This window comes from Alosa alosa, chromosome 3, assembly GCF_017589495.1.
Source record: "Alosa alosa isolate M-15738 ecotype Scorff River chromosome 3, AALO_Geno_1.1, whole genome shotgun sequence".
NCBI lineage: Eukaryota > Metazoa > Chordata > Actinopteri > Clupeiformes > Clupeidae > Alosa > Alosa alosa.
In genome coordinates this window covers 29874025-29899896 of record NC_063191.1, presented here as the reverse complement: position 1 = coordinate 29899896, position 25872 = coordinate 29874025, and the positions used below count along the sequence as shown (strand labels likewise).

The window sequence follows — 25872 nt, the reverse complement described above, 5'->3', positions numbered from 1 at the left end:
ACTATGTGCAGCGTAAACAGTAAGTTGATCGGCCAGCATAAGCGAATCCCTAATGGAGTCAAGCATTGAGGCTATTGTTACTACCAATTACTAATGCTTGTATTGTTAGCAGTCCTGCACAGGTCCAATTTTTTTAAATCCTCACCCGCCCGTACCCATCATGTTTAAAACCACATTCGACCCGTTTTCCGACAACTGAGCGAGTTCCGCACCCGACCCGGCCCGCATTAAATAAAACCAACACCCAACCCACACCCGAGTTAAAATCTACCACATTTAAGAAAAGGTTTCTTGCCAGGTCATAGGCTACAGAGGTAACTAGCCTAGTTACACGACCATTAACACTGCAGATCTAACTTCAGCTGAAGTTGAAAGGCCTATCCTACATGATCAAAAGTAGGCTACCACAATGCAACATTCTGAGTGATAACATTTTACCACTCTAAAAGCAGATGTGGCTATAATACGCAATTGCCTAATTTAGGCTTCGAACACCACCCTGCACACACATCTCTAAACCCGTCACCTGAGGGTACCAGTCACCTGAGGGTACCCGAACCTGTGCAGGACTCTGGCATATACAATAGGGATGTAACAATGTGCTGTGAATTGGCTAAAATCGCTATGCAATTTTTAAACAGAGTAAGGCGTAATCTGCTTTTGATTTCATTTGTTTGGCATCTGACGTCTGTATGTGTTCAGTTGTTGTTTGGTTGTTTAGACGGAACAAGAGAATTTTGAAATGGGTGCACCGCCCAGCTTTAAGTCAGCAGTGTACAGAGCCCGGGTAGGGTCAGGGTGGGGATTCATTTAGAGCAATAGTTTTGCGTTCCCTCGCAATACTTTTCTGTTCCCTTGCAATGTTTTTGCATTCCATCGCAAAGATTTTGCGTTCCCTCACAATAACTTTTGCATTCCCTCGCATTAAAGTTTGTGTTCCCTCAGTAGCCTATGGTGCAGTAAATGGAAGCTCTTGGTAGCACATATGTCACTAACATCTATGAAAATGTTTATGGAATAAAACTAGACAGGAGGAGGAAACAGACAGGAGGAGGAAACAGACAGGAGGAAACACTGAAGAAGAAAGTTAATGTTTTTGCAATAAACTAGTCTACATCAACACAATATGTGGAGTGAAACTGGACGGGCCCTAATAACCTCTGACTAGTATTATTTGTATAGTATATGATTGGTATTGCTGCTTTCTGTTAAACTGCGATGATGTGAGCACCAGCCAGCGGATGCCATGTAGGCCTATAGCCTGATGCACCCAGACAATATTGTGTGCCTGTCCTAATTCTGAAGCAGTGGCCACCGCTACAAAATGAAGAGGAAGAAAGTTAATGTTTTTGAAATAAACTAGTCTACATTGACACAATATGTGGAGTGAAACTGGACGGGCCCCTCTGACTAGTTCTCTTGCGTCTGTCACTGACAGTAGAATGCATCGGGAATAACACATTGGAAGGAAAAACACTGTTCTCTGCGCAGCAGAGCCTTTTGTGATGTTTACTGAGTGTAGGCTAATCTTAAGTCATGTATGAAAACTAGTATTGCTAGGCAATACTACAATGAAATGTACTGGCAATACTGGTGACGGCGGCCATGCGTTAGTGGCATACAGTATGTGCTATCAATGAGCTTCCATTTACTGCACCATAGACTACTGCAGTGTATGTCAACAATATAGCGAAAACTACGGGTACAGTTTTCACAAAAAATGGTGGAAAGGTGTAGCACAGGCTAATGACAACCCATTCATGTTTGGAGCAGATCCAACTCAAAGGGAACTTCAAAGTATTTTTCATGTAGTAGGCTCGCCAACTCGCTTGTAGGTTGATAAAAATAGGCTGTATTGTGAGGGAACACAAACTTTATTGCGAGGAAATGCAAAAAGTTATTGCAAGGGAAAGCAAAAGTTATTGTGAGGGAACGCAAAAGTAAAACCATTGCCAGGGAGGGAACGCAAAAGTATTGCGAGGGCATCAACCGGCACCACAGTGAACTCAATTTGCCAGTGCCTCAGCAAAATAAGTTGATCTGCTTCCAGGTAGACCGGTGTGACGCTATCAATATTTTCTATGAATACTGTCTTTGTAGCTTATGCTGTTGATATCTGTTATGAACCATTTCACTTTGATAATACATGATTCCAAATATAAAGACATATGCACCAATCAAATAGATTGAATGGATTTTGATAAAATAACTATTATTTCCCTTTGTGCACATAATATCATTGTGACTGCTATAGACAGAGCTGTAATTTGGAGAAATACCTGTCCATTGCTGGCATGCTGCCAATCGGGCCTGCAGGTGGTTAGCTCTTCCAATCATTTCTGCCTTTCTCACATGACTTCTGTGAGCGGGCACAAAATGCACTTTAGGAAGAAAACTGCTCTGGTTGCGAAGGTTTTAGCGGGTCTTGAACATTTAGGACTAAGTAGTGGTAAATATTGCGAGAAACTGCTATTAATCTGGCTCCATAAAATTAATATTACCAAAGTAGTTTATCAGCTAATAGCAGAGTAGTGACATGGCACAAGCGAAGAGATATATGAATGGTGGTGAATTAACCAGTAAACCATAAACTTAAATCTAACCAATGTCACTTAAAGCAACACCAAAGTTTCTTTTATACCTTAAAATAATGTTTCCAGAATTGTGGTTCATCAACTCGTAGCAGGGTGAACGGCACTTCTGCATTCGTTTTGTGGCCCTCTATCGGCAAGTTTGCCAGATTGGGTAGCGAATCTGTAGTTCGAATGAGACATAAGAAACTACAAATTTGACGTGCTTCTGATGTCGCAATACATCATACTTTCATAAAATCATGCTCTAGCTTGTCTGTGGACATTGTTATTTCCAAAGCCGGTACTGGATAAACAAATAATGTGCCTGCGATGTTGGCTGCGGTAAGGTAAATTATTTACGACAGCAGTAATGGACAATTCTGCTTCCAACCTGTAGGGGCACTGAAGAGGAAAAGTGCTTTGGTGTTGCTTTACATTGAATGCAAAGTAAAACCAGATAGGCAAACATGCTACAAGTTAGATAGTTAGATAGTTGTACAAAGTAAACTTAGCCAAATAGCCAAAACAAGTTAGTCAAATGTCAAATACACCAGATAAAACAAGAATGCATCAAATGTAAAGAAAACAAGTAAACCCAAAAGTAAGGAGAATGAGAGAGAGAGAAAGAAAGCAAGAGAGAGTCAGAGAGAGGCCAGAGAAACAGCCTCTCCAGCAGGGCAATGCAAAGAGCCAAGAGCAAAAGAGAAGAGAGGCTGCCAAGTCTGTCACTTGTATGTTATGGAGCAAATTACATATCAAATAGAAATGTACATGGAGACACTATTCACATCTGAAGACCTTTTGAATCATCACGGGTATTCTCTTATCATGATAGCAGGAGGTCATGAGTGTCCCTGTAGAGTGGGAATTTACTTTACTGTCCTACAACTGAGACCCTTGTACTTCTCACAAAGAGACCATTAACATGATACCAAACATGACTAGATTATCACTTCTCATTTGACAAATACATAAAATAAACCTTCAGTTGAAGTAAGGTCTTCAAGGATCTAGGGGGTAGAAATGTTGAGGGGACACTGCAGGGGGAGACATGGGGCCTCACTTCAAACACATACACAAACAGAGGTACTTTTATCTGAAAGGCTTTTATCAATATCAGAAATCTTTCCACTGCTTTAGGTATGCAAAGGCCAGCCTTACACTTCCAGCTAGGGCTTTGACTCCGAACTTCGTTATTCGAATATAATTCGATTATTTTAAAAATTAAAGATATTCGAACGAATTTTAGGGATCTCTTAATATTCGAACCTGTAGCCTATGGAAATATTTTTTTGTAAATGTATTTGGTTGTAGCCTAAACGTTGTTTTCAATTCAGATTCCGAGGTTTTTTTCACGCCTTCTGAAGTGAAATCGCGAGCTCATAAGCAAGGATATTACTGGCCATCTGGGCTCCTGTAGGTTAGCATCCTGGCTAGTTCACGCTTAGTGAGCTCAGCTCCCACATAGACATTTTTATTTTAAACTTAACCTTCCTCTGATTTTAATTACCTTAGTTATCAATCAAAGCAAACAGGGAAAAGAAATGGCAACATAATCATTAAAAACACTCAAATAAATAAATGTGCAGATAAGTCTGAATGAAAAGCAGCACTGGTTGAAGCCTGGAAATATTGTAAACAAAGTAACGTTAGCTTAATTTGCTAGTTTATCATAGTCTATGGTTAGACTGTTCAGTTTCCCACGTGTGTTTCAATTGAATACTTTTTCTCCTTGGGACAGGCCCGTTTGAGTCTTGGAAAATACTTTTCCATTTGCATTGGGATTGAGATGATTAGAATTTAGCAGTCAATTTGAATGCAGTAGTTTTGAACAAATTCGTGCAGCGTGCTAATGATACTAACCGGATTTAATAGCAATTTAGCCAGTCGTCTTGCACGATTAATGTGCATGCTGAGGAGGGATGCGCCTGTTGAGAGGGAGAGAGAGAGAGAAAGAGAGTGCACGGGGCAAGGAGAGTCTGTGTTGAGGTAACGTTAGGCCTACTTCTACCGCCTACTCTGGTAGAGTTTGGCATACTACAATGCAAGATATATTTAGCCTATTTCATTTATGGACAACATAAGGCAGGAGGTGTGTGTTGCTTTTAATTATGAATGCTCTATCGAACGTATTTTTTATTTATATCGATTACATGTGCGATACATATCGCTATCGTTTTATCGCCCAGCCCTATGCTCAATAATAACAATTTTGATACACGCATAAATACCCTGGCCTTTTGTGCACGTAGTCTATTGACATTGACTGATACACTGCCCTCTGGTGGACAGAACAAATAGAACTTAAGTTTGATACCAATATCGGTCTCACTGAAGACATTTAATGGTTAAAATATTATTAATACATATTCGAATATATTCGAATTTTAATATTAATAAACAAACGAACTTCGAATATGATTTTTGGGCAAAAGTCAAAGGCCTACTTCCAGCCAGCAGCAGCACAGTGTGATGCATTACACTTTACCACGGCTGCTTTGTTATTTCCAATATGCAAAATCGAGACTTTGTGCACATGTGTCAATTGTTCAGATGAGCGACTAAGTGCGATGATTGGGGTGATATTATGCACGTCGGCACACCCTGGGAACTCGACAGAGGCAGAGAGGGGACTAGTGTGGCTGTGTGGGGGCTTACAGGTGTTGGGGAATTTGTGACTCAAACCTTATTGTGGAGCCAGGTGACTGTGCACGCCGGTGACCAGAAAAGTGAACATGAGCATAAGGGGTAGCCTCGCTCAGACCAGGGACAATGGGCCGGGGCTGAGTCTGGTGTTCGCGGTCCTCTTGAACATGTGGCCGGGTGGGTGAAGGTGGTGGGGGAGGACGGAGTGGCTCACACCGATGTTGTTGTGGGTGGAGCAGTAAGTCATGACAACGTGAGTCACCGACTGCGTGACTTCTGAGCTGCGGTGGTCATCGGTGACAAGACATGTGACATAAGAGCTCTTTGTGGCAACATTGAGTGGAGAGCAGCAGCAGTGTCTTTCTGGGTGGCTTCCTGCTTAGCTCTCAGTGTAGCGATACCTTGGCCGAACAGACTATTGGGTGAGACTGGACTGGACCAATCTTTGTTGGGGAGGTCAGACAAGGTCAGCAATAGATGCAGGGACTTGGCTATTAGAAAGCCCAGTGCACAGCCTTGAGCCATGGCTGAACATTTCACAACTTTTAGGCTTTTAAGTTGAACGCCTTCCTGGGCTTGGTGATGTCCTTGGCACTGAGAGCCGTGTGGTGTAGAGCGCCCTTTAGGACTGACAGATGGCTGAATATGTCTTCCTCGACTTCAGGGAGGAGAAGCCCAGGCTGTGGAGAGCGAGGCAAACGCTGCAAAGCCTTGCACCTGAGCTTGAACCAAGTAGGGGCGGTCCCAGGAATGGTGAATCTCTTGAGGGAGCTCTGGCAGGTCTGGCAGGGGGCAGTTGTTCTTGGGGGTTTGGTGCTGAAAAACAAACTGTCCAGTCTTGAGTCTGCTGGCTGTTCAGGAGTGGGCCACAGAATATTTAGGGTTGTGATCCATGAGCACACTGCAAAAAAATAAAAAAATTTAATGTTGTGTTATTAATCTTATATTAAGATTAATATATATATTTGGTATTGTTTTTAGTATGAAGAGACTTATCTAACACCCTCTCAAAAGATCATTTTGACTTCATTTAAGAAGACTGACTTTTTTGTTCAATGCACTGGCAGCCACATTTTCTTGTTTTTAGGGCAGATTTGCTTAACACACTTGCTGGCATATTTGCTTGTTTTCAGGATGAGACATCTTAAGATGAGTCAAACTTCTTAAATTGAGCCAAACTAGTTCAGCGCCCGTTCAAACATGCCATTCTTGTAGAAAACCCGTAGCACAATTACGGTTTAACACCTGGTTTAAAAATAGGATGATGGGGGAAAAACACCATTCCAGCTAAGCATTCAATAATGAATTCTGAATATGATCAGTGTTTCCCATACATTGACTAATCTGTGGGGGCGCCACGAAATCAAAACCGGCCGCCACACATTAATGTTCTATGTTGTAGGCTACTATTTAAATTAAAGATAAGATAAAATCCTTTCATTGAGCTGCGCTTTTTACGCACGCAGCCTTTCCTTGCCCCGCCCCGCTCTCTCTCGTTACGAGCCCGCTGACCCTCCTCTGCATGTGCACAAAGAGTAGGGTCCTATAGAAGGCTTCTATACTCTTTGATGTGCATTTAACAAAACATTAACAATTGTTGAAGGATTGTTGTTGCCACTTATAACCATTGCATAGAAGACGGTGGGCTAAATTGCTATTAAATCCGCTTAGCATCGTGACAATGCTGCGCAAATTTGTTCAAAACTGCTGCATTAAAGTTAACTCTGCTAAGGTCTTATCACAACATAGTACATTGAGGAGACTAAACTAAGTTAAGTTATGCAATCAAGCAGTATCTCAAAGCTAACATTAGAAAAGTGTTTTCCAAGACTCAAAAGTGCTTGTCCCAAGGAGAAGTAGGCCTACGAACCTTTATTTTAACTAACTACATAGAAAACGTTATGTATCCACACATCAGCAGCTTTTTAACTGTGTTACAATTGCAAGGGTTCCCTCACGAACGTCTTAAAGTGACAGGCACTCAATTAGACCTATACACTACAAGACAATCTTAACATTTTATGCAAGCAAACTGCATACAGGAAATCTTTATTGTTGATGTCAGACATGATAATCATCCAAACATCTTGACCCATGCTGTACCCTGATTCAGTGCTGGCAAATCTCTGCTTCTGTCCTCTCTGTCTCTAGTCCCGCGCTGTGCTGTGTAAGAGGGAGTAGAGCAGAGAAACCCAACGTATGCTTCTTATACCAATATATTTAACGATATCTTTTGCATTTCGTATCCAAACAATGTCAAACTTGACACTGCACTTACTGGAGCCTGTAGCAAGACACCTGCCAAGTCTGAAATCAATCCCAGGAACGGGTCGACAGATATGCGGTTAACACACAAACACACCGATAGTGGAATGACTACAGTAGAGCAGCGAAAGCCAATCAATGTGTGCCTATTTTACAGATATATTTACCGATATCTTTTGCATTTCTTATCCAAACAACGTCAAACTTACTTGTGCCCATGCAGAGACACCTGGCAACGGTTTGTCAGATATGCGGCACACAAACACACACACACACACACACACACACACACACACACACACACACACACACACACACACAGACGTTCCTGCAATTTATAGATAGATGATTTTATGAGAAAGCGCTAGGCAAGTCTCTTTATACTGAAAACAATACCAACTAGATTTTTTGATCTTAATATAAGATTAATAAGACTTGGTTAGATTTTACTAGATAGGCAGTTTTTTTTAGATTTTCTTCTCTAGATGGTTTGAGGCACTGAAGAATTGAAAGAGGAAGAATATTCTGCATGCTTGGGCCTGTATAGACTTTGCATTCAAATATTCCCCTGTACAGAGATGGGTGATTAGAGACTGGTTCTTCAAGTGAATTAGACTGAAAGAGAACAGTCATTTGATAAAATATAATTATTATAAAATTCAAGGTAGGATAAAATGATAGGCATTTGCGATCAAACATTAGGGGCTATATCTTGCACTTTAGCGCAATTGACTTCTCGCAAATCGCTTTGTGGGCAGATCTTGGGTGCGGTTTCTATTTTACCGGCTGGATCATGACTGTTGCGCCTGACGCAAATCTAAAATGGGGTGGTCTGAAGTAGCTACATTAATCATGGGTGTGGTTTGAGTGTAACGTGCAATAAACCAATCAGAGCGTCATCTCACATTCCCTTTAACAACAGGCACGCTTGTTCACTAGCGGATTGCTATTATGATGGCGGAATTGCCAGGCGCAGCCAGGAACGGTTCACAGTGCTATAGTCAGTTGGGACCAGTTTGCTATTGATTTTTTCACTGAATCACGAGGTTATGAATGCATGGTGATATTTTTGCAATGTAATCTACCTCACTATGGAGTATAGACAATGCAGATCTGTCAGATATGCTCTCCTCTACCGTGCTGCTGCTGGGGCATTTGGATTAAATGGCATTGGCATGCAGTTCAACATCACGTCTCATTAAGTCCTCTAATATTTCCTAATTTATGTCATCAACACATCCGTGATTCGTGGAAATGTGTACGCTAGATTTATACCTATTTTTTTCACATCGGACACCACACTGATTTCCCTCGTGTAGCAATATTTGTCCTTGTAATTATGTATGGTTTGGAGAAATGGGAACTGCGTCGTATAGATGAGAGGAGCAAAGTGCATTGCGCAACACAGGCGCCCAAGCAAGCGCTCCTGCAGGTGTAAGCTGCGACTGTACCTTACCATCAGGCAACAGAAACAGTTTCTAAGTTGACCTTTTCAACTCTGCATAGTATCCCATTAACTGCATGACAATAGGCTATTTACAATATTTTATGTAAAGTAGAGTTTGTAAACACGTTATCATCAACTTAACTTTAGCACAATTGACACGCACAACTTTTGCACGCACAACTTTTGTTTGAGCAGGAGAGAGAATAACAATGAATGGACGCAGCAACTACAGAAATTGTAGCCAAGGCTACTTGCTGCTTTCTTTTACTGTCTATGGTTGCTGGTTAACAGCACATAATAAGCTTATTTAAGCGAATTCACAAAGTCAAGACTTCAAGGCCATCATGGATATAAAACGTTTTTTGAAAACAACGAAAGGATGGAGGGAACAAAGCAAAGTTTGGAGTTATTTCAGATGGGCTACAACAAGGTAGGCAAAATTGTGGTGCTTGTCAAAACCTTAGCGCAGCTGGAATAATGCTTATAGGCTGATGTTAAATCGCACACGATGTTTAAAGCCATACACAACGTTAAATTGGAACAAAACTAAAGGTAACTTTAGCCTTTATAGGGCTGTATAAAGCTGTCCAAATTAATAGGTCGTAATTAGGCGTTGTTGTTGTAAAGATATTGCATGTAGATGTACTATATAGGCTACTAAATTTTTAGTTGACCAATGCACAAACAAAACCGGGAAATGGACAAATATTATCAAGGCTTTGAATGTTTCCATCTGTGCACAGGGTGTCTGTAGATCGGAGTGCATAGCATTAATTTCTGCAGGCCTGTGGCCATGCATGCATCTAAAAATAGCATCTGAATTTGCGCCACTGACTTTAGACCATGAGGTTCCTGGTCTGTGGCGGAATTGTTTTCTGAAACTGCAAAATATCAACAGGGACCGTTTGCAACGGAACACGCCCCCTCTTTTCGCTGAAACGCCCCCGTGGGCGCACATGTACCTGTGGAGGGAAAATTCCAATATGCGCTGACTGCAAAATAGGAAAGGGGTAGATGACAAATAGCATCAGTGCACACACTTATAAAAAATGGCAATTGTTAAGAATTGATATGGAAATGTTGTAGGTCTGGTAGGTTCAAGTTCTGTCATATTAAATTTATTGGATTTTTATTTCACTTTTGACTTAAAATAATCATCCAAACATAAAAAATGTCATATGGTGTGACTGTCCACCATGTGTGCTAACTTCCTAAAAAGAGTGTATATCCATAAAAAGTATAATTACTTTAAAGTTTTACCATGCATATAAAAATAATTGGATGTTTTTACAACCACAGAAAGTTTTGATGTTTATGCATGCTGTCCAACTAAGTTATAATCAAATATATTTTGTCCATAAAATGGTTGTCATATGGCGTGACACTATATAGTATATTTTGACCGGGCATTCATTTGGACATTATTATTGGGAAGAGGACCCTGCTTAATCAGGAAGTAACAATAGAATGTCAGGAGTAATTGGCATGGTCAAGAGGCGAGTTCTGCTTTTGGATTTTTATATAAAAAGCTTTGAATTGGACATCATCAATCGCGGGCCAAATTTTTAGTGTCTTATGGTGTGACATCATTTGCCTAAAAGTAGCTATATTTTCCACAAATATTCTTCATGAATTCTTAAAAAAAGCACTGCTGCCATGTGGTCAGTTGCATGCTAAATAATAGTTAGCTGTATTTAACTGTCTAGAAAAATTAGCTTAACTGTCAAAATGTCATATAGTGTGGCGCTGCATCATATGGTGTGACAGCTTTTTCAAGTCACACTATATGACCAAATTGCATTTTACATAAAAGTTCTTGTAAAAACATTATTTAAATTCAGATATTATATGTTTTTGTTAAATCTGTGATAATTGGGGAAAAAATGTATCTGTACAATTCATATTTCTCATACTTTTTTTTCTTTTTATGTTACCATGCCATGTAAGTTTAAAAATAAATACTAAACTTTCATCTATTTTGCTGTTACACGATACACCATTCATACAGTGACTTCAAAATTCATTGTTAATGATTTTATTGTCATTAAAAACCCTGTTTTGCTCTGACACATGGTGGAGTGGTGCAGTTCATCATATGGTGGACACCATGTCATTTGGTGTGACATTAAATAATGTCACAAAAAATACTTTATAATTGAAAAATCATTAAAACATCAATAGCACACAAAGGAAATGGTATCTGCAAGAACCTCAAGAATTTTGAGTGAGTTCTTACAAGAAATATTAGAATTAAGCTAAAATATCTGGTTACACTTAGAGCATTCTCCACCTTGACAAAATAACTTGTTAAATTTTAGGTTTTTCTTCTAAATATTCACAAGGAAATGTTGCATATCAAAGCAAACGTGATTAAAATGTACAGTGACATAAATTAAAGTAGAAAAAAGCATCTAATTTTCATTTTATTTCAAATTATTTTCACGTCACGCCATATGACAATGTTAGGCACTAACATGACAAATTGACATATAAATATATATTTCACTTTTTTTTTTTTTTTTTTTTAAATTATATTAGTCAAGTTTAGAGATACAGCAACACATATAAACACTTTTTAGGGATGATATTTGAAGTTTTTTTTAATTCCTTTTTTCAGGCTTATTTGTCATCCACCCAAAGACAAATGCGCGAGTATACAAAGTCAATTGCGCTGGTGTGCACGATAGAGCCCTAGGCCTAGGTATGTCATTTCAATGAGTATGATAATTTGACAGAACGCCGGCCATGGTTCTGTCAAAACTGGACTATTGCAATACATTGTTAACTGGCCTACCATTACAGATGATTCAGATTGCAGCGGCACGTCTGGTCTTTAATCAGAAGACACGTGTAACCCCACTACTATAGCAGACAGAATTAAATGAAAATGACTCACTCTGGCCTATAGCACACTTACTGGATTTGCGCCTTGCTATCTTAATTCCATGATCCACTAATATGTACCCTCTCACCCACTGTGATCCTTTGATGAGTGTTTACTATGTTTGCTTTCCATCAACACGAAGGCTCTTGACAAGACTCTCTTTGATGGAAGAATTTACCTACAGCTACAGTGTTTCCCACAGAATTGGATTCAATTTGTGGCGGTAGCTGACTTGGACAAGGGGGGGGGGGTATTAAGATCGTCTTGGTAGTGTATAGGTCTAATTGAGGGCCTGTCACTTTAAGACGTTTGAGGGAACCCTTGCAATTGTAAAACAGTTGAAAGGCTGCTGATGTGTGGATGCAATTCATAATGTTTTCTACATAGTTAAAATAAAGGTTCATACTTCTCCTTGGGACATGCACTTTTGAATTTTGAAAAACACTTTTCCATTTACATCGGGATTTTGCAAACATTCAGTGTCAGAGTCAATAAAATGAGCCCTTCAACGAAATTGACAAGCAGCTGTAAGTAGGCTAAGCATGCTAAATTCGACATCCTAACAGTATTCTAACGTTAGCTTTGCGATATTGCTTGATTTCATAACTTAACTTTGTTTAGTCTCTTCAATGTAGCCAACTATGTTGTGATTAGACCTTAGCAGAGTCACTTCAATGCAGCAGTTTTGAACAAATTTGCGCAGCATGGTCACGATGCTAAGCGGATTTAACAGCAATTTAGCCAGACGTCTTCTATGCAATGTTTCTACGTGGCAACGACAATCCTTCAACAATTGTGAATATTTTGTTAAATGCACATGCAGAGGAGTGGCAGCGGGCTACGAGAGAGAGCGGGGCGGGGCAAGGAAAGGCTGCGTGCGTTAAAAGTGCACCTCAATGACAATGCAAGGATTTGACCTTATATTTAATTTAAATTAAATTAAATTAAACATAGAATATTAATCTGTGGCGCCCCGCAGATTAGTCAATGTATGGGAAACACTGAGCTAATCATTCTAGTTTATCTAAAGCTATTCATTCTGGTTACCTAAAGTTATTCATTCTAGAGGCTTTGGGATCTTTAAAAAGTGTCCACAGACGTTTAACTTGTTTCTAACTAATTATTTTTTCCTTAAAGAGTCATGGTATGTATGTTTATGGTTAATGTAATTATTGTTTTAAAGGATAATTCCGGTATTTAGCACTTTGAGTCCCTTTTCAGGTTTGTTTTGGATGAACTAGAGTGGTGTACACCGAAATTTTGACGATTGGTCCTGTCTCTACTTTTCTGACTCGTTTTGAATCGGCTTTACCACTTCAGAGTGGCTGCCTATGAGCATGCACAAAAATACCGGAATTATCTTTTAATTTCTATTTAGTCCATTGATAACATAGTTTTTAAGCTTTTCAATTTCACTACAAAAACAGTACATTTCAATGTAATGTCTATTGTAGTGTTGCCACTAACGACTAATTTTCTAACGACTAATCTTTCGATTAATTATTTGATTAGTCAACTAATCTTAACAACTAGTGTTTGTTATTTCGTTGTGTCCACTTTATTTTGAACTCAACTGAAGGGCCAAAACATAAAATGTCACCTGTGCCATAAGCAATATAAATAACTTAAAAGGGCTTTCACCTTAACCTTCACATCAATATCAGCCTACTTTTGTTAGAAGCTCATTAGGTCAGCTGTTCAAAAACATTATGTAGGCAATTAACAATCTAAGCATAAGTGTCTGCATTTCCATTATGCTATAGTATACCATATTAGTGAGAGTCTGGACTAGCCTACCACGGTACCATGGTGAGTTGCACAGTTTTGAAAACGAACGTTAAGGGTTGTTTTAGGACATGTTTGTGCATGCCTGTAGGCAGCACTCTGAAGTAGTCAAAGGCGGTTCAAAACGAGTCAGAAAAGTCGAGACAGGACCAATAGTCAAAATTTCGGTGTCCACCACTCTAGTTCATCCAAAACAAAATAGAAAAGGGACTCTGGGCCAGATGTACTAACGCTTTTGCGCCCACTTCAGGCGTATTTGTTTCGCAACGTGCGTGTAAAATCATTGCGAGGTATGTACAAACAGGCCGCAATGATGTAAAAGCGCAAACTGCTTGGCACGGGAGCTGAAAGTGGCAGATTGCGTTGTTCATGTCATACATATGCATTCATGGGAGGATCCAGGGGAAAGTGGGAGTTTAGCGTAAAAAGATGGGAAGAGAAGAGTAAAGAGCGCCTAATTATGTATTCCGCGGTATGTACAAAGACTGCTCCTGAAAGCTCACGTCGTCTATTCTGCGCCTAAATACTTCCGCCTTGTAAAAGCAGGTTTTAATCCAAATTGCAGTTCAATGCGTCGATAAGAGAACCTTTCAAAGACAACAGAATCGCTATTTAGAGCACCAGTTTTGTAAGTCTTTGTACTATCAAAAGCAACATTAACTTTTGTTGGCCTTTCGAATGTCTTACTTTCACTTTCACGTCATTCACTTAAACCTGCCTACTTGCTAGATTTGACCAATCTTCAATAGCCTATGTGCACAAGTAGTTTGAGTAGAACTACTGATCTTCATTATCTCCCTGCTTGTTGACATCTTATCATGTATGGTATTATTTCATGATCGCTAAACGTTTGATTCTTTTTAATGTTTTCATCAGTTAACTTCATTCAACTGCGCTTGTATGTAGGCACTGGCATTCAGTTGTGGACGTTCGTAAATTGCGTTTATGGGCGGAGAAATGCAGAGAAAGGCGCAGTTTACACTAAGGATTGAACGATTGATAAATACGACGGAAACTTGGGTCTGACAGCTTTCGCAATCTGCGGTTTGTCCATGACGCTGATAACACTACGTTCGCAAAGTATGTACGTTAGAGCCCGACCGATTTATCGGCGGGCCGATATTATCGGCGGGCCGATATTATCGGCCGATATTAGGCATTTTCCAAACTATCGGTATCAGCATTTAGAATGGCCGATAAATGAATATTTTAAAAATAAAATAAAAACGGACGAAACACCCTTCAACCATGTCATGAGTGTTGGCGTTGTATAGTTTGTCCACCAGAGGGCACTCTACACCGTCCCCTGCTGGCAACACTCGCGGTATAACGCGCCACACATCCTGCAACCTGCTGATCCAGCCAGAGTCGGGCAGAGAGAACCAGTTATCCGCGAGTGAGATCATCAGTGAAGTGTGTTCATGGTGATTTGGTCATGAGACATACATTGCTTGAAATAACAATTAAAAGAACATCCCCATCAGTTCTCTTAACTCAAATAAGCATGACAAAAATTCATTGAAAACAATGTCCAGTTTTGCTGCTGTTAAATAAGCCGAGTGAAGCCGGAATTAGCTAGTAATTACGTTACGTTGTTACAGTGTAGTTGACTGTCTGTCCTTTTAACTTTTGACAATGTGACTGAAGATGTATTTCTTTAATAGCGTGACAGTTATAGCAGTGAGACGTATCATCTCTCCCCGGCCTGTTATTTTGAAAGCGTATCTTTTACAATTTGCAGTATGACGTTATCCAGGGCTCATCATAGACTAGCTAACCACAAAGCTAGCTAATGCCATGAATATCAGTGGAAGACCGCTAACGTTAACATTAATGAGCTTGGAAACCACAACGAACTTATTCTGCCTAAATAAAGTAATGATTTATAACTAGTATATCTGTAGTTACAGCCCCTGCATTGTAAAATGTAAGTTAGACGTGCGAGGAGTGAACATTTAGACATAGAGAAAAAGTATCAAACGTAGCTTGTGCAAAACGTAGCTTGTGCATAAAAGTTAGCTTTTCTTTACACATGTGTGAAATCCAATGACGCCAAGTGTGCGTTTCAGACTGTCGTTCAGCCGCAGCATTAACGAGTTACATAATGGATTTAGATCACTAAATAGTAGGTTTTAGAAGGCAGGCAGCAACTGATGATGGAAAATGGTTTGATGTAGCTTGATGGAAATCATTTTAAAAGTGCAGGTAAAGGGATAAGCAAGCTGACATTGTAATTATAAGGTAGCTTATAAGGCAATAGGGACTAATTATTACACACGCACACTCACACATTTAAGAGTGACCTTTATCTTGTTTAATGATAATACAAATGATGGTGATAGTATTATACAGTAAAGTGATTCATCACTATTATAGAAAGTGATGTCATTATTTTTTGTAATTATTAACTCTTAGTTCAAAGTTATATTTATGAAGCTTATTAAGTCTTTTAATACTGGTAACTTTGATTTGGTTGTTGTTGTTATTGTGTTTTTGTTCAAAAGACTAAGTTTCATATCTTAAGTTTCTATTTTTATACATTTTATTTATCAGAACTTTAATATATTTCGAAGTTCCTCTGTTCCACTGTGACAATATTATTTAAAAATAAACAAGTTTGTTTTTGAAATGCATTATCATATTATTTTAGTCAATACTCATAAATAACTACAAATAACTAATGTTAGGGAAATCTGTTAATGATTTTTTGCGCGTTTCTGAAAAAAAAAAAATATATATATATATATCAGCCAATATATCGGAATATCGGATTTTTAAATCAACAAATATTTGTATCTGTATTGGCCTTCAAAATCCTTTATCGGTCGGGCTCTAATGTACGTACATCTGGCCCTCAGAGTGCTAAATACCGGAATTGTTCCTTTAAAGTGGATTTGTGCTAGCCAGGAAGTAAGTGCTTTGCTCCTTTATTGACAAGTATGAAAGATTAAAATGTAAGTGAATTTAAGAGTGAAACCATAACACAAGAAGAAAACAAGAAAGGAGTTTGAATGTTCCTTACTTTGTAGCAAACTTTATAGAAAAGTTACTGTGGGATTATTAGTAATAACTAGTTTAGCCATGAATAGAATTACATGTAATGCTAGGATACATCATATTCAGTATGTAAGGTGTCCTAGGGTGTCCCAGTGTACAGAATAGATGGACGAGGATGAGGCAAAAAAGGTTTCCTCTGCCAAGCTTACTTGTGACCCCTGGTTGTGCAACAATAAAATAATTAGTATATGCAAAATACAGCCTTTTATTCTTTTCTGTTATTGAGTTGTAAGTTCGGTCCATCAGATTTTTGAAATTGTAAAATGTCTGAGCAAAGCCTGCACCTATTCCTGTATTTTGAAAGAATAGAATGACTCATTTGTCATATAGTACTGTTAGGTACCTTAGTTGCCACAGATTTACCGAAAGCATGATAATTACCTTTTCTTCCAACTGCTTTTATCTGAATGCCTATATTTCAGTAATAAGCCCAGAAGGAACCAAATGACATTTGACTGCTGCTTTTTAGCATTGTATTTGTATGTGTGTGACTGTCCCAGGCGGGTGGAGTGCTAGCCCGCTGGCAGCACCGGGTATCTCGGAGCCGCGTTTGCTGGAGAATGCTCTCTGTCTGCTGGGCAGGTGCCCACCATACTACCCCTTCTCTGGGTGCCAGTGGATCGGAGGAAGGTTTGGTGACGCTTCGGGTCAGCAAGCAGTGGCCTCGACTGTTGCCATTAACCACTCACCTCCCACCCCACATGCCTCTCAGTCCCATGAATGATAACAGTCTGCATTTTTCTCATCTGCCTCTCTTTCTGGCTGTCTCTACTGTCCTGGGGTCCGTTTCTACAAAAGTTAGCTGCGTTGTTGCTAAACCACCATGGTACGACACAATTTTTGCTCAAACAACTATGTTGTAACACCTGTTTCTAGAAAGCAGTGTACCTGTGTCGCAATTCGCCTCTTCTGGCGTTCGAACACCCTAGTTCCAACAACGTTGTTGATGAGGCAGTGATACAGTACATATCATTGGTGGAACAGGTGGCAACATGTGTAGCTAACAGCCTATGGGCCCTATTTTCGCGACCCGGTGCCTGGCGGAAAGCAAATTATTATCCCAGCACAAACGAACGCGCACCAGTGCACATCCATGCAAAACATTACAAATTACACAATTGGAAACATAATTAGAAAGTTACAAAATACATCAATACAACAGGCAGCCGTGGCCTACTGGTTGACACTTTGGACTTGTAACCGAAGGGTTGCCGGTTTGAAGCCCGACCAGTAGGTACGGCTGAAGTGCCCTTGAGCAAGACACCTAACCCCTCACTGCTCCCCGAGCGCCGCTGTTGTTGCAGGCAGCTCACTGCACCGGGATTAGTGTGTGCTTCACCTCACTGTGTGTTCACTGTGAGACCAAATTTCCCTCACGGGATCAAAAGAGTATATATACTTATACTTATCTCACAATGAGTAGTTTGCAAATTGGTAATGACGGATAAAAGTGATTATCCGAGAGGCGTGTGGCAAATATGAAGAATATGAAGCTGAAGATGCACAAGATGTAAGCAACTCCTCTGCAGGATAAACTTTTTTTTATTCAGTCATTTGAATATTATTGGGGTGTTGCTTTTTCCAGGCTATGTTTTCTGGCCTAGAAAAAGCAACACTTTTTAACCCATTGTCAGTAAATAGTGAAAGTAATTAACTGTGTGTAACTGTTTTGTCGTTGACTGACACCACAGTGAAGTTAGTTTCACTTTGCCAATGAGTTCAAATAATAGACGAGTGCAAATGCGTGTAGGCTATACTCTGCTAGGTTTTAGTAAAGCATGGTTTAGTGGAATAACTGTTCCATACGGTCTCGCATGCAAACACATTCCTTCAAATGCGTTACTGAGTATCAAAATACCAATGTGCTGTTTGAAGTTGCGCTGCTCGCTGTTAAATGGAATGACCGATGTCATTCTCATTGTTTGAAATGATGTTACGCCCAAAACACACCCTTGACTGAAGAACCTAGGAACACCTTGTTGCGCCATCCGTCCGACGTTTGATAATGAAAACACCAATGTGGACTGAACATCCTTCTAAATATGAATAAGCTTTTGACTAGAGACCATGCGTTTTAGACCACGATAATAGGGCCCAAAGTTTGTCATTATTTATGTCAATTTAATATCTAAGTGTCAAAAATGTATGCCTACAGAAATTTCAACTTATCACTCTCATTATCTGTCTGTTTGGTGGACCCTCACATGCGACCAGTGTTCACAGCCCACCCCTCCTGACTTGTCACTTTTTGTGCTAAGAGTAGGCCTATACGAGACACAATAGGCTTAATTTGACCCTAAACATTTATGTATGATTGACCATTAGGAACAAGCCATTAGTTAAAAATAATGTTGTCAAATAAAGTTGCACAGATTTATTTTGTATTTCCTCATGTCACATTACCTTGTATCAACTGCCTGTCAAAAGCAAGAGGGCAATATAGCCTAACCAAGGGATCAAACCCATAATGTTTTAGTAAAAAGTCCCCTGCTCTAGCCACTACACCATTGGTCAGTGTACTACTTTTAATAGTCTGTAAATACCAGAATAGTAGCCTAAAACAAAGGTCAATTAGGTGTGTATAGTCAAAACGTAAGCCAACACTAGATACATAAGTAACGAGAATGAGCCCATCATTGTGATGTTTGGTTAGGCTCCTATCCTTTGACACTGACAACGTCACCGACCGGAACTACCAAGGAACGGCACAAGTGCGACTGCTCAGGGGATGTAGTTCGAACCACCAAACTTTCCGTCCATGTTTGCAATTGAGAGTTCGAACCATTCTAGAAACACCAAATCCAAGAACGATGGATCTAACTACAAAGATTGCAACGAAGGTTAGCTAACTGCCCTTTCTAGAAACGCACCCCTGATTGTTTCTTGGGTGGAGTGGTGGCCAAGAGCTGAATCAGAAAAGAGCAGTAGGATTGTATGATCTCTCATCATTTCATCTGGGTTGTAGAGCTTCTTTAGATAACAGGTCCATGTACCTCTACTATTGCTGGCCACCTGAAGGACAGCTGAGGACTGAATGCATTTGGTTGACTGCAAACAAATTCAAATTGAGCTTCCCAGCCTATCTAACCTGTATATGAATAAGTTACTCTGACAGTAGCAAAGTAACCAATGTATTTTATTTATGCTGTTCTTCCTATTCATTATTTGTGCATCATCTTATTCACTTCGCCTGTCTTTGGCCCTATACTCGTCGCTGCTTAAGGTCCATTACCTCACTCCTTCAGGAAGTTGGAGTGAAAGTGGCTATTTGCCTATTACATTAACTGCAGAAAATGATCTTGTGTTTTATCCCCTTGGCTGATGGAATATCCTGCATCACCCTCTTATGACATTGTTGTGGTTTTGACACATACACTGTAGGAAGAGAGAGAGAGAGTAAAGGGAAATAAGACAGGTTAAGGGAAATAAAATCAGGTTTCTTGATATAGTTGGGCCATGGAATGTTTGTGTTGGCATTGCATTCATGCACCTAAAGATATACAAACCATAGCTGTAACAGATCTAGAGGATAGTCATTGTACACATGCGACATTGTATACATGCTGTAATCATAATAAAAAAAACATCATTACGCTTAGAGTTTAAAGTTCTCAATGGTCCCTAACCAAAATAGATATACAGTATTCAACAGAACAGCCCATTTAATTCAAAGACACATTTGATTTAGAATAGACCTACTATAGTATACTCCTGAGGAATGTGGGGTGCATTTCCACTATTGCATCTTAAATAATCACTGGTTAATCTCTTGGCTAGTAATACTTAATACTCTCAATATCAATGCTGTATCCAATATATGAATGAAAAAGTCAAAGCACCCCCTTGAAAGTAGAAAGTGGAGTAAATGCCCTTTAGAGCTCTGACTTTGAATCCCCACTTCATGTTGCTGCTGACACACTTTGAATCATTTTCAGCATGGCATTACACAGCAGTAGAGCGCATAAAAATGTTCATAAACATGCATGTCTCCATATGTAGTTGAGTTCATAAATATGCAAGAAACAAAATAATTAATTATAGTTGAATGAGATACTATTTGGCTTACTTTGTAAATGACTGTACTATATGAAATTCTTTCCTAAAAGTTAAAAAGTGAAAAGTACAGTAATTTACTTTAAACAGCATTACAGCTGGAATAACCATTACTGATTGTGTTTTTTCTTTTCTTTTCACAGTCTCTCATTTTTGATGAAGTGGATCTCTCAGATGCCAGTGTTGCTGAATCAAGTACAAAGAATGTTAACAACAGTTTCACGGTAGGAAGCAATTTTGATTAATGATATCAAAATTGGGTTGCATGTAAAGTACACAAGTTGTGAGTCACATACATACCTCAACAAAATACTCAGAGGGGCCCCTAATTTAAATGACGTGAATTGCCTTATGCATGAAGCTATTGTGTGACGTGTGGGGGCACTGAGCAGAATAACCATAATAGTGTTTGTGCCTAGGATCTTGCTTGTGATATTATATTCTGGAACAGATTTTGCCTCATTAGCTTTAGTTAACCTTTAGATTTGCACCAAGGTGCAAAACATTAGGAATAGGATTGGGGGAAATGTCATACAGCTATGTGATGAATCCTTTTGATTTTTTATTAAGTATATTTTTCTTTCATTTACCAGCTCCATTCAAATAGCCTATGGCTAGCCCACAAACTCTAATATTAGTTGTGCCACATGTATAGCACAATATTAACAATGACAGACATGATATTAACTTGATATGAATAGCTTTCATTACTTTGGAAATAGAAGCATGTAATGACATGATGCTAGCTAGACATTTTCTGTTTACAATTAAAAGTGAATTATGAGCCTGGTAGCCATGTAGCCACCTAGCTAGCGTGGAATGTGTTTCAATCGGTATATCATGTGCTTCATGTAAACAAATGATTGAAAACTTCATCAGTTCCATTACACAAAGGCAAAGACAACTCTTCATATTCTTGTCCATTTTCCATTTGCCCTAATTGTCATTGATCTCATTCAATGGATTTTCACTGATTTTCAGGATGTGATATCTTTTAGACAATTGTGTGCGCTTGCATGCATGAATCTCATTTGTGTGACCACAATCAAACCAGTTGTCAGTAGAGCTAAAGAGTCTACACAGCATGTCTTCTAAAAATTGCAACATACTGTATCCACCAGGCATAGCTATAAAAAAAAGACAGGGAAAAGAATGCAATGAGGTGACCGTAATTTCCTGTGCATTAGCCCATATTAATACCATATTAACTGCCCCTGTGTATTAACCTCATAGCTGAAGAAATTTTGCAAAATCAATGTATAAACCTCGGCTATAACCACAGTGAAACGTTACTGCTGCCAATGCGGAAATTCCGGTGTAGTTTATGACAGCCGAGTGTGAGAGGCGCAAGCAGCGGGACATTGTTTACTTTTGCAGCCAATAACTGCTATCGTTTTATTTGAATGATTTTATCTTAGTCATGGAAGCCAGATTTGAAGGCAGCTTGTGGGCTGGCTGCAGGTAAATTCCAACGGGCTGCTAGTTGAATAGCCCTGTCCTAGAGCTTTTGAGATATTGCCACCGCTTCAACTCTGGAAGGTACATACTCTGGAACGTGGCCTATTCCACTCTCTGCTCATGTTGGTGAACCACACCTGAGCAAGCACACTTTGCAGTTCCTCGGAAGTGCTTTCTAACTATTAGTGTGCAGCACTGTTCTTCTTAAGTTTTCTTATTATTATTATTCCTGTCTCCCTAATTCTTGCCCAGCACCTTTTGAGATATTGCCACCGGTCCAACTCTAGGTCCGGTCAGAACTGGTGTAAGTTGCTTGAGTTTATCAACAAGGCTATCCCGATTTTAGAATGGTTACATTCATGACGCTTATGCGAATGTTCCAACGGTAGGCTACCGCACGTTTTAATGGCTGCCTCAGGTTGTAACAAAAGTAGGTCCTAGGCTAGCCTGTCGCTGTTAAGTTAAATTCTTAACAAACTAGAACATATTTTTTTAATTCTTTCATGAACTAAACATGTATGACTCCTTTCTGGCCAAATTTCACAGCTTTCACATTTAACAGCTTTATGTAAATTGAGTTTGAACGGAGAGAATAGAAAAGTGTTATGATTGTGCCAGTTCTCCCCTGCTCTCGCATAGTAAATTGAATGTTGGAACATTGCTCTCCCCAACACAAACACGAAAGGTCGGGTTTGCTTCATCTTTTGATATTAAGTTTTAGTAGAGGGTTAGCCTACGTAACTGTGGTTCTTTGAGTATCAATGTCATAAGATGGTTCATCACATTACACATCATGACATTACATAGGCCTAGCCTACTACGTGCACACATGTGCAGGCCAATTATAGGGGGATTCGACTTCATGTAGGCTAACCACCTGCAGACGTCTAAGATGACTGCATAACGTACATATGTCATGGTGAAAAGTGGAATCCCCCAAATGTTTCACAGATTTTTTTTTTTTTTGCGGTGATGACGGTGACAAGCTCAGACCCGCGGTATTGGATTTTATTGAAAGTGAAACTAAACTTTCACAGGTCACATATCAAAATCATCAGCAAACCAGCCAAACAGGAAGTAAGGTCATATCTTAGGAAAACCTTCAGGTATCAAAACCAAACTTGTTACACAGACTCGAGACTCGATCGTGAGGACGATCAAAAAATGTGGTACCCTATGACCTTCAAGGGATGCTGCAACCACCAAAAAAACAATATTTTGCCGTTTTGGAGGTGTGTCAATGCATGTGACTTTTGACCCCTATTGCCTGATGTTGAACATTTAGATACTGTTGGGATCTATCTTCCCTTTCTCTGACCAATCCACATTGACATATTACTCACCCTGCCAAATTGCTTCTTGTACTATTTTAATTATGAAATGCATCACACCTGTTCATTGTGTGGGCTAGTGTGGGCTCAAACAGTATTAACAAGGAAAACATTGGGTATATATAGCCGACATTACAAAAAATGTCACAGTCATGGTGTTTAAATCTCACTTATAATTATTGTTTAATTGACTTATGGCAGTGGTCCCCAAACTTTTTCTTCCGAAGGTCAGCTTACTATGCCTGGCTGAAAGAGAGGGCCAGAGACTCTGAGTATATCAGTAACCATAAATAGATTAGTGCTGTGAACAACAGCAGTCTACCTTAGTTGAATATTCCATTACATTCAATCTATAGGCTTTTGCAATTTAATACCATTGTTAGCTGTGTTTATATTGCCATCATGCCATATCAGTGTAAAATGTAACTGAAATTAAAGAATACTAATAAAAAGACTTTTGCATTCCCAAAAGTATTAGCAGGTAGTCCCAAAAGTATATTTCATTAAAAATGTGAGAACTCTGAACTCTGAAAATGTAAAGTTCTCAAACTATGAGAATTTTATGAAGTGCTGAAGTGGTCTGAAATGACCACCATTCAACATTTGAACAAATAAATAATTATCCCAGAAAGTCCCAGAAAAATGACTTGAATATAAGTTAGTTAGTTATTAACAATTCATTGATAAACTTTTAGAATCACTGATGCAGTCAGCAAAGGCCTCTTACATTGTTTGCAGATAGGCCTACATTTCATTCCGTTTTTGATGGCAAACGCAAAACAGCGCAAAAACAACCACCAGTGGACAAAAAGAGTATTACATGTGTACTGTTAAGACTCGCCATAGAGAATGAATGGGCGAAATTGCGGAGGTTATAGTTTGACGATGTCGTACTCCCATGCGGGCCGGTTGCTATATACCACGGACATGTTTTGGGGGGCCACCCAAAATGAGCGGGCCGTAGTTTGGGGACAACTGATCTATGGCTAAGCCACACCCCCAAACACGACTCCAATCACAGTGCGCATAGAACCCAATACACTCGCACATTCTCTGCTTCCATGTCCATTGAAAAACATTGCAGTTAGTCAGTTTTCATTCGTTTTTATATGTTTTTTCTTGACATTTTACGTTGAAAATGGTTAAACGGTGTGCATGGGGTACATGCAACTTTGACACTAGGTATCCCGAGAGGTGTGTATTTTTTACCCTTTCCCAAGCCACATCTCAACCGAGATAAGTGTCTGCTCTGGTCAAAGTTAAAGTAGAACACAACACCAACTAAACGTGGATACAATTAATGAGGATGTCTACATCTGTTCTAAGGTAGCCTAAGTCAATAATGTATTTGAACGCTATCTTTAACATCTCTAACATAACGTTAGAACATTAGAAAACGTTAGTGTAACGTTAACTTCTAGCTGCCTTGTACATCATGTCGCTGAGTTCATTGCCCTGATATGTGCTAGTTTTTGTACTTTGGTAATTGTACATGATTGAGCTGTTGTCCAAATGGCTCTATTTATACTAACGTTAACTTTTGGAACTTAGCTTCATTAACGTATCTGTAAATAACCAACATAACAAATGTTAGCAATGTTGTGCTGAATGATTCATGTAAATACTGTGGAGTTAAAATGTTAAATAATGCTTTAGATGTGTTAGCATATAAATCACGATTAGCATGTTATGAAATAAAGCAAATGAATGGGATAATTTCCGTTTCTACTTTAAGGAGGGCTGGTGGTCTCTGAATATTTATTTAAATCATAATCAGACTATCTGGCTTAGGCTACATTTTTGGACACAGTAGATGTTGTTAATAGTAGCTATGTAGTCGAAATAAAGTTACTAGCCAACTTTAACACTTTTAAGTACAGGCCACCTCTAGGCTTTCCCCCCGAAATTGCACTGTTCCTACTCTAGAGGCCACTGTTCTCACCCAGTTTGGTCTACCATCAAATGCTTGACCTCTTTGGAAAGCTGAGACACAGTAGTTTCAGTAGAGACCATCAGGGGGTGGTTTCTAGAGAAGTTAGCAACGACGTTGCTCAACCACCGTGGTACGACGCAACTTGCGACCAAACAACGACATTGTTACACCTGTTTCCAGGAAGCATCATACCTGTGTCGCAATTCGCTACTTCCGATGTTCGAACACTGTAGTTCCAACAATGTTGTTGATGATGCAGCAATACATATCATTGGTGGAAACAGTGACAACGTGTAATACCCCACCCCCTAGAAATGTTCTGTCACGGCCTATGTCAACATTTTTCTAATTTAAATCGAGTGATTAATGCTGGCATTGTCATTGCCATCAGCAAAAACCTAAACCTATTGCAAGAATATAAAAAAGTTAAAATAAGCCGA

The 25872-nt window shown here is 39.4% G+C and overlaps 1 protein-coding gene across 5 annotated transcripts in view; it reads left to right on the top strand.

Annotated features, from left to right (window-relative positions):
• dgkh (diacylglycerol kinase, eta) overlaps nt 1–25872 on the top strand; it is a 168366-nt gene that overhangs the window by 16917 nt on the left and 125577 nt on the right. For 3 of the 5 annotated variants that reach the window (XM_048238240.1, XM_048238238.1, XM_048238237.1), the window contains exons 4-5: nt 17158–17304; nt 20854–20934. In XM_048238240.1, coding sequence (XP_048094197.1) covers nt 17158–17304; nt 20854–20934 — 228 coding nt within the window. The remainder of the gene's footprint in view (nt 1–17157; nt 17305–20853; nt 20935–25872) is intronic. The other 2 variants (XM_048238241.1, XM_048238239.1) reach the window with 1 other exon arrangement.